Source organism: Microchirus variegatus, assembly GCF_963457635.1.
Source record: "Microchirus variegatus genome assembly, chromosome: 21".
In the NCBI taxonomy this organism is placed as follows: domain Eukaryota; kingdom Metazoa; phylum Chordata; class Actinopteri; order Pleuronectiformes; family Soleidae; genus Microchirus; species Microchirus variegatus.
In genome coordinates, this window is record NC_139822.1 from 14,090,050 (window position 1) to 14,099,654 (window position 9,605).

A 9,605-nucleotide genomic window follows, 5' to 3' on the forward strand; every position below is an offset into this window, starting at 1 on the left:
ACACACACACACACACACACACACACACACACACAGTCAGATTCCTCTGTAAAGGTACGGTGGGCGGGGCTTCCGCACAGGTAGGCGGTATTTACCGCCGGAGGTGAGAGCGGTAGTAGAGGAAGACAAGGACACACACACACACACACACACACACCAACCGTCACCGAGCTGCCAGACATGACTTTCAACACAACTGCCACACTAATGTGACCTAAGAGGACTTTAACGCCACCATGGTATATTTAGGTGAGTTCACGTACAACGTTTGTGTCTCTAAAGTCATTCAGACTTCCGTGTTTATAGTTAGTATTTGTGTCTGTGCTGCGTGTGGACTTTTTTTTAAGGCGTGGTCTGCGCACCTCAGAGGACAGGAGAGACATTTCTCTCGTGTGTGTGTGTGTGTGCAAAGTTGAAACTAATACTTATTAGTTTCATTGTCAAACTTACGCTGAGGTGTACTAATATGTCACTGTAAAACGTTCACTTTAATCATTTAAACTCTTAAAAGCTGCTGTTTAGCATTATTTGGGGCCTGTAATGGGTCATTCATACTTTTAGTCCAGCCCCAAAAAAGCAAATAATGTATCATTATCAATATTTATCATGTGTCATCATACATTGAACTTTAATTAGTTATATATATGTATACTAACTATATACGTTGTTATTCATTAATTGCCCAGTCATGAACCCACTCACTGTAACAGGGATGGGTCAAAATATCGATTTGGTGAAATATATCGTTCTTTGTGCGATACGATAATCAATGCGTCAGGGCGCCAATATCGATAGAAAGCTACGTTAAGAGATGCTCCATCCACGTTCTATACTGCACGTTTAAGTTTTCTTCAGATAGACCGATATCGCCATGTGTCGCGAGTGGCAACATATCGATTATCATCAGGAATCGTTATATCGTGATATTATTGGTGTCGTGGACTGTGTATCGTATCGTGAGGTACGCTGTGATTCCCGCCCCGACTGTACTATTACTGTAGTTACTTGTCACCAAGCAGAATGAAAGAAACAAGTTATGGGACGATACCACTTTTTTGAGTCCGATACCGATATCATAAACTCGAGTGTCTACCGATAACAATATTAGACCGATACAGTCATTTTAGGCCATTTATGAAGCTTTTGACAACACATTTGTGCAGTCATTTCAAATACACAATAAACAAATGTTGAATTGAATTTTATCAGACTTAACATTTTTTACCTGTGCGATATCAGATCCAGTGATTTCGACCAGTATCGGACCGATACAGATTCCCATCCCTTTAAGAAATATACAAATATTAAACTTAATACATTTTGATTAAGTTAGCATTACTAAACATGCACCTGTACACATCACACATGACAGTTAATCGATTACATATCCAATTAAAAACATTTCTTACTAAACACAGTATTGGTCTCCATGTTTTGTTTTGTTTTTTACCTTTGAACCATGCAGGTCGTGTCAAAATAGGGGCTCGTGACATCCATCACATGGTTTCTGTCCGTCTTTACAGTGACACAGTGTGCGAAAAGTTATATGGCAGCAAACACTATGACGTTAATAATTATTAAGCGCATTATGACCCCAAACACGCAGCCAGTATTTCCACAATGAGACAAACGGGGAGTCGGTAACCAGTCTGTCTCCACCTGACCCCTCAGGCCAGATAAATGTGGTGGTGGATATCACAACCACACCCAAAGCTTTGTCCCGATTGTTACGGGGGGGGGGGTGATGTGGACTTTAAAGCTCTATCTTTCCTTTAAAGGGAGGAACAAAATATTCCAGGGACACACAATCCCCCCCCCCCCCCGTCTGAACTGTTACCATAGCTGCAGCAGCAGGGCGAGATCTTCACCCGTCTCTGCTGGGGTCTCAGCAGGCGATAATTGTCGTAACTGCTCTTATCTGACATGTTATGGTGTGTGTGTGTGTGTGAATCGCAGAAAACCACAGAAAGATGCTGTGAAACCTCATATAACATCTGAAAAATAACGCATGTCTGCTTCTGCTGTATAGGAGTATGCTGCGCCAGCCTCAAGGACAACAAAGCCCTGATGAAGATGGGGCTGGGGCTGGTGCTGGTGGGCCACGTCAACTTTCTTCTCGGCGCGCTCGTGCACGGCGCCGTGCTCCGGCACATAAACGTGCACGCACAGGCTCGGACCATGGTCTACGCCATCTCTAATGTCATTGCCATTGTGGCAGGGCTGGTGGTAAGTGATAGACCATTGCAATTGCAGCAATTTGATCGTGACTTCATTAATATGTAAACACAGTAGCAGGTAGTGGATTGAAGTAGTTTTTTTTTTTGGGCACACCAAAATGGAAATGTATAAAACAAGACTACCTGGAAACTGTGTCAGTGGTCATATATGCTTAAAGGTACAGTAAGCCATTTTTACCCCATTCTAACCTTTGAACATCCTTTGTCTCTTAGGGAATCATCGGGGGAATAACCGCCATCGTGTTGTCCAAAAACAAGAGAAACCGGATCCTGGTAAATAAGTGTTCCCTCACTGTTGTTGGCACAGCGTCGTTCCCTCCTACACTCAGCACACACAGCTGTCATTTGGTGGCTCCTGTTAGAACTTGTCTTTTGTTGATGACTGATTGCAGGGCGAAATGATCTATTTAAATGACATGTAAATCTGGTTTTCTATACATGCATGCATGCATGCAGACGAGTGTGACATGTACCTTTTACTGTGGAGAAAATGTGTTTGTGTGATTGTCTTTGCAGCAGTGGGTGCTCTTGGTGTTCGGCTTCCTGGCCGGACTCTTGGCAGTTGCCTCCACGTTGGCCTTGTCCGTGTCCATGGTGAAAGCCATCATGGACAAAGGCAAAGGCCTGCTAACGCACTGCACATTCTCCGCTAAAGATGTCGGATCTTCCAGCATCACGTACGAATGCCCCTTCGACCCGACGCGAATCTATGTAAGTTGAATGCAAACACTTCACTGCGGTTTTCAGATAACACCTTCAGAAATGTTCATGCTTTTTCTGTTTTCCAGGCGACGACGATCATTCTGTGGGTGCCTCTCATCCTAATGTCCGTGGTGGAGTCGGTGTTTTCTTTCCGCTGCTTCGCTGCTTGCACGACGTTCCTCTACCTCTGTCCCTGCAGGAGGAGGCCGACCCGGGCCAGGAGGGTAAGTCTTTGGATCGACTAAACCTGCTGGATTGTTATTCAGTCAACACATTTGCTTTAATTTATTCAAAAAAATGTGGTTTCGCGAGATGTAAATTAGATGGCAACTAGTTTCAAAGCAGGGGGGGAACAAAATGTTGGAGTCAGAGTCAGAATAGTCATAAACTGCTGCCATCTTGTGCCGAAATGTTCCTACAGCAGCCCAAATGGAAAACCAGTCGCAGTATTTTTTGTTTTCATGGCATGAACAAAAAGCTTTCTGGTATGTGAAGGCCATTTTAGGTCCCAGGCACACTTGGGAAGGGAGGGGTGATCAGAGGGGGTCTCACCATTAGATTTCTGTAACTGTTATCACACTAGAACTTGATTTAAATTGTCCACTACAGCCATCCACACTAACATATTTGAGTGCCAGCTTGGGGCTGGAGCCATTAGCCCTAAAACAAGCATGTATTTGTGTAAACTCTTTGTATGTGTTGCTGTTTATATTATGCGTTTGTCACTTATTTCCTGAGACTACGTGTTTTTAATGCAAAACCCTTGACATGGGCCACAAACAACAAACAACCATCCACTCTCACACTCAAACCCATGCGTAAGCATTTCTAAGACATTACAATCGTCGTGTCGTTTCAGGTACGTATCCAAAGACCTGAAACCCTAACACCAGTCCCGCAGCCAAAAGAAGACCCTGAACCTGGGCCTGCGGAGCAGGACGACCTGCTTGACGGCGCCAACAGAGCCGAGCAGAGCCACTGGCTGTGAACCTGCTGAACCAAAATGACATTTTGTTTCCCCCGTCATCTGTGAAGTCGTCTGTTACACACCGGAGGAGATATTTGTGGCACCTCAAGTCAGGAAAAACAAAGAGTTCAGTAACATTTAAGTACAATTTTTGTTTGTCGTTAGTTTGAAATGCTCAGTTTTAAATGTATTCCGTATCAAAACGCAGTTACCAAATAAGACACGGTTTTGTAAATTTTATGGCAATTTTATTGGTGTTTTTAAATGTCGGGGGTCAACACACACCCACCGGGGCCTGTGCGACATACTGTAGGTGTCATTTGTAATCAATCTTGTGAAACACTTTTTGCTTTTGTTTTCAGAATACAAATATATATACACAACACATGAATGCATTCTGGCATTTTGTTCTGCCTCACGTGTCAGACAGCGTTTCCCAAACCGTCTCCACTGGGGACCCACTTTGATGGCAAACTTGTGCACGACGTAGCGTCGTATCTTTCACACCGAACAAATCACGTGTCGTTAATTCATTACAACTTCATTTATGCGTGTTATTTAAAATATATACTTGTACTTCTTTGACAAAAAAAAAGTGTAAAAATGCTGCACATTCGGTGGGTCCCAACCCAGTCTTTGGGAATCACTGTTTTTGAGTACTAGACAGTACATTGGAGAGTACTATACAGTATATTAGAAGTCCAAATATCAGCAGAGCCTAAGCTCACAAATATAAAAAAAAGAAAATACATATGAGTCACTTAAGGACAAATTCTATCATAACCTAAAATGTATGTATGAAACTGACATTGTGACATGTAAGGGGTACATAGGTTGAGAAAACCCTCTTGTCCATTCCTGGTGGAAGAACAATGGCACGAATGTTTTAAAGAAATCTATTGTACAAACATGCTTCAACTACAAATTAAAAAAAAAAAAGGCACAGAGCTAAAGTGGGAAGGAGAATAGCCAAAAAAAATCTATGATTTAAATAAATTAAATCAGATGTATAAAAGCATACGTTTACTAGGCAAATTTATTTTTACAGAGTAGTTTCAAAAGATTCAGAACAACGACGAAAAAGAAAAACAAGTATTAAAAAACAACCCGAAATAAACAGCCAGTTTGACTTGAAGTCCATTAACAGCAAAGTTGAAAAGTTGTCCTAGAAAAACATGTTCGGCTCCTCGTCGCGTTTCAAAAGGAGTAGGATGTGACATTACAAAAGAACAGTCCTTCACTGGTTTGCCAAAAGCCACAGACTGGAACATTCATCTAAAAAACAAAAACGTGAACTGGTCTGATCAGCTGCACTGGCATCTTCGAGTGTTGACGACCTCAAGGAGTCTTGGATTCCTCTTTTGGCCTAAAGGAGCCAGAGCGAGGATAATTATTATTATACGCTGCTGATCATTCATTTGCTGGAAAACATGCTCAATATATAATGTGTGCAGTTTTTGTTCTCACTTGGATGTGTCCATTTTCTCTTCCTCCGGCACTTTCTCCTCTGTTTTGACTTCTGTTAAAAAAAAATAACAGCCATAAGATTAAGACACACATATGATCTCTTTATTTGAAAAATATGAAATAATAATAAAGAAAAAAAAAATAGATACCTTTTGTTTCCTCCTCACCTTTCTTCTCCTTTTCTTCTCCCTCTTTCTCGCCTTCGGTTTTGACTCGCTTGGCTTTCTTGAAGCTGGCGGCGTTCCTGCGACCTCCTTCACCTTCGTCCTCGGAGTCAGAGAACTCCTCCTCACACGCTATCCTCTTGTCGTGAGCGCGGACTGCAGATTATGAGAGAGAATGGTTCAAATCAAAACATATAGCATGATAATGAAGAGAAAAAAACAGGCAAATGGCGAGTTAATTACTGGAGATGCGTTTGTTGGGATCGTCTTCCTCCTCGTCGCCGCTGTCCTCCTGCACGGCATCTTCAGGAATCGCCTGCATCTGAACTCCTGGCGCATGAGGCAGCATACGCAGGTTCTCAAACAAGCGCTGCCTAGAAGACAAATGTAACCACTTTTAAAAATCGCAATTTATGGCTCATGGAAGTGACCAAAACTGCTGCTGGACTCACTTTATCTTTTCCAGGTAGTCGTTGGTGTTCTGGTTGGTCATGTTGGAGGGGCTGATGTGCAGTTTGAAATCAGGCCCAAAGTACTCAAAGTAGTCATTGTATGGAAGTTCTGTAGAGTTAAAAGTGGTAAATTTCGATTTTTAAAACCTTCTAATGATTATTTGAACTGTTTTAGTGATGTGGTTTTGGAACAAGGCAGCCAGTGCTTTGTTATTATGATAAATAAATTGCAGATAAAATAGGAAATGTCCTGGCATTTGCAGAGCCCCAAAATATGTCTGAAGTCAAAGAATTTATTCCGATATTCTGTTGAGAAACATTTCTAATTCCAAGTCAATACACCTGTGGTAATAAACACTCACCATTAGGGATGGGGGAATCAAGTGCTACAGCGGTTTCGTACGTCCAGCAGCGAGCCACGTTACGGATGGTGTAGCCTCCTCCGCCCAGCATCAGCAGGGGCAGGTTGAAGCTTTTCATGTACTCCACACACTTGGCATGACCTGATCACAAATAATTAATTTTAACAGTTAGGGACCTCTGCTAGTGCTAAAACATCACAAGGTGCGCGTCTGTTAACTTACCTTTAATGGTGAGGTTAAAGCAGCCGAGTCGGTCTCCTGACAGAGAATCAGCTCCGCACTGCAGGACTACTGCACTGGGCTGGTACATTTCCATCACCTTAGCCATGATCTACATGGGGGGGAAAAGCCATTTTAATATGTGTCTGATCCTCAAGACAAACTCCAACTACTAAAAGGATCTGTTTACTCACAGGTTTAAATATGGCTTCATACGACTCATCATCGATCCCATCCCTCAGTGGATAATTCACGGCATAATATTTGCCTTTCCCAGCACCAATGTCCTGCAGACGGATGTCAACCGATTGTATTACAAACTGTGACAATATGGCTTTTAATCACATTTTATTTAAAAAAAGAAAGGCTTACTCTCAGGTCGCCAGTGCCAGGGAAGTACTCTCCGTACTTGTGGAAGGAAACGGTCATGACACGGTCGGTAGTGTAGAAGGCCTCCTCCACACCGTCTCCATGATGGATGTCAATATCTATGTACAGGACTCTCTGGTGGTATCTGGGATAGAGGGGAAGCGTCTTTGATGTTCTGCATTTTCATCCAACCAACAATGCAGAGTACAATACGAGCACAAAATGTGCAATATGACGTTTGCACTCACTTCAGTAATTCCAGAATGGCCAGCACAATGTCGTTGACGTAGCAAAACCCAGAGGCCTCGGACTTCTTAGCGTGATGGAGACCCCCAGCCCAGTTGATAGCGATGTCCGTCTGCTGTTTGTTCAACTTCACGGCACCGGCTGCACCACAGCGAGGAAGAAAATTTTGATTTCATGAAACAGATTACTGTACGTTTGTCTGAGCGGCAATTAAAGACAAACTAACTTACCAATAGAGCCTCCTCCAGAGAGCTGGCAGAACTCAAATAACCCATCGAACACAGGACAGTCCTCCCCCACATTAACTGCAAAACGGCACAGAACAGAGCACACATTACCACCAATGTCATTATGTTTCATTAACTTTATCTACGCAATCATCGCATTGAATTGGACTTACATCTCTGCATTTGTTTGCTGTACTCCGACATGTTGTCCGGTCGAATTGAGCGCAGGAATTTGATGTAATCGTCACTGTGATACTTGGTCATCTCCTCCCCGCTGGCTTTGTGGGGGCGCTGTAACACAAGACGTCAAATTAGCTTCTGAGACACAGGGCAAAACAAGTCATCCAAGATCTGTCCTGAGCATATGTTCACAAGTATTACTCAACATACATATATCTCCATCTTTCTGTAGAGGCCATAGTTGAGCAAAAGGTTGTGTGTCATGCGGATCCTGTGGGGCTTCATGGGATGTCCCTGTCCGTAGTAATAATTGCCAACATCACCTATCATGGGAACAAATACAACACAGAATGTCGGGTTATTGACTTACATCACAATTCTGCAATCAATGAGTAAACATGAGTTTTCGCATCCATGCGATCAAAAAGTACGCTAAGAATGTTATACTATGATGCCGTAACCGGAAATCTCACACTTTCAGTAAAAGTCTATTCTAAAACGTCAATAAAACATAGTACAAACTATCGAGGTCCAAATAGAGTGGAGTCGTGTTAGATTAAACACAAAGATTAGTCTAAAACTGGACTTTTCAGGGAGCTACCTGCCGGTCCCCGAAGGCAGCGGCGACATTAGCCATTTTGATGTTAGCTTAGTGCTGGTGTTAATTGTAGCGTCAATGAGGTACTTCCATTGTTAGCACGCTAGCAGCTGGTGATGTGAAATTATCTAGTTTGCGTGTTCAGTTTTGTAGATAAACGCACTCGCGAGCACGTTGAAATAAAACCAGCGCGTTTACAAATCCGACCAATGTTATCACGGTGTGTGTGTGAGTGTGTGTGAGTCAGACTGACGAAAAGCCGCTCGACACTACAGCTAGCTGGCTAGGTTAGGTTAGCTAACGTGCCAGTCTAGCGAGCGCTGAAACAAGCTGCAACCTTTGTTGGCGCAAAGTGTCGGATCTCTGCGATGAGTGCGTTTACTGGTGAAAAAGCAGGCTCACGAGTACTCACCGTCATAGTAGTAACAAACTTTTTTCTTTGTTCCTTGTGAAGAGAGCGCCATTTTGCTGTTTTTTGGCCGTCTTTTCTCCACTCACGCTGCAAGAGACAACGACCACAAGAGGCGGAGATTTGTATCTAATTGTCGTGTGCTCTCAACAGGGGGCGACAGACTCCACCCTACACGTCCATTGGTCTGTCGCCCTGTCTTATTTTAAAGGTACATAAAAGGGATTCTTGAGTAAAAGTATCTTACTAGAAAAGGACTTTGGAAGAAGTTTAAGTCACATTTTATAATAGTATTTCATTAAAATAAATGCCATTTCTTCATTATTTTTTATTTATTTATTATTATTATTTCTGATATAAAATCTACTTAAGTTTTGGAAGTAAAAGTAAAAGTATTAAAAAAGTTAGGCCATGGTCGCTTAATCCCATGTTGAAGTGTGTGAGGCTCTGTATAAATACAGACCATTAGCAACTCTTCTTCTTTGGATTTTATTTGGTAGTAACGCATAACAAAGATAGTTAGAGGAAATATAGTGGAGTAAAAGAACACAATTTATTTAGGAAATGTAGTAGAGCAAAAGTTTCTAGAAATATAAGCGTAAAGTACAGATATGTGAATTTTGCACTTGTGCTAGGTTTATGTTTAAAGTTTTAAATGTGTCTAAACTAACAACAATAACTAGTTTTATTTATTTATTATATGATGTTAATTGGACGATTTACATTTAGTGGTCTTACATTCTACTGCCACAAATTCCACTTGCTTTTGGATCAGGCCATGGATGTATTATATGAAAATATCCCCTAGGTTAGGTCGCCATGATTGTTGGTTCTCGACACCGCCCTCTAGAGGAAGTATTGCATAATGTCCAAACTAATGTAAAAGACACATGGAGGTATGTAAGGCAGTGATGGAGTATAAACGCGCCTTAAAATGTTTTTGCTGATTTTACACACTGCTCCTTTAATCCGTGACAATGCATCAATGCTGTATGTCACTCATAAC

The 9,605-nt window shown here is 42.1% G+C and overlaps 2 protein-coding genes across 3 annotated transcripts; one reads left to right on the forward strand and one right to left on the reverse strand.

The window, feature by feature from the left end:
- Positions 1-226: 226 nt before the first annotated feature.
- On the forward strand, positions 227-3,927 carry tmem54a (transmembrane protein 54a; the record flags this gene model as incomplete). The annotated part of the gene is made up of 6 exons (XM_083908040.1): positions 227-249; positions 2,030-2,226; positions 2,451-2,510; positions 2,754-2,948; positions 3,026-3,163; positions 3,799-3,927. Exons 1-6 carry the CDS (start codon positions 237-239, stop codon positions 3,925-3,927), a joined length of 732 nt encoding a protein of 243 aa, XP_083764166.1. The 5' UTR covers positions 227-236.
- Positions 3,928-8,708, reverse strand: LOC310942111 (putative histone deacetylase 1-B). 2 transcript variants are annotated; one of them, XM_083907417.1, is made up of 14 exons: positions 8,603-8,708; positions 7,803-7,915; positions 7,586-7,703; positions 7,416-7,490; positions 7,188-7,326; positions 6,943-7,084; positions 6,765-6,857; positions 6,574-6,682; positions 6,352-6,492; positions 5,990-6,098; positions 5,781-5,911; positions 5,541-5,693; positions 5,374-5,425; positions 3,928-5,272 (listed from the first exon to the last, which is right to left on the reverse strand). In XM_083907417.1, exons 1-14 carry the CDS (start codon positions 8,652-8,654, stop codon positions 5,245-5,247), a joined length of 1,455 nt encoding a protein of 484 aa, XP_083763543.1. In that variant the 5' UTR covers positions 8,655-8,708; the 3' UTR covers positions 3,928-5,244. The 2 variants fall into 2 exon arrangements, with proteins under 2 accessions (XP_083763543.1, XP_083763542.1); XM_083907416.1 differs by having other exon boundaries at positions 5,523-5,693.
- Positions 8,709-9,605: the final 897 nt, after the last annotated feature.

Coding starts and splice junctions, on each gene's coding strand:
- LOC310942111 (XM_083907416.1), bottom strand. CDS start 8,654: ATGGCGCTCTCTTCACAAGGAACAAAGAAAAAAGTTTGTTACTACTAT. Junction 6,858..6,942: donor CTGGCACTGGCGACCTGAGA/GTAAGCCTTTCT, acceptor ATCCGTCTGCAG/GACATTGGTGCTGGGAAAGG. Junction 5,912..5,989: donor GACTACCTGGAAAAGATAAA/GTGAGTCCAGCA, acceptor TTTGTCTTCTAG/GCAGCGCTTGTTTGAGAACC.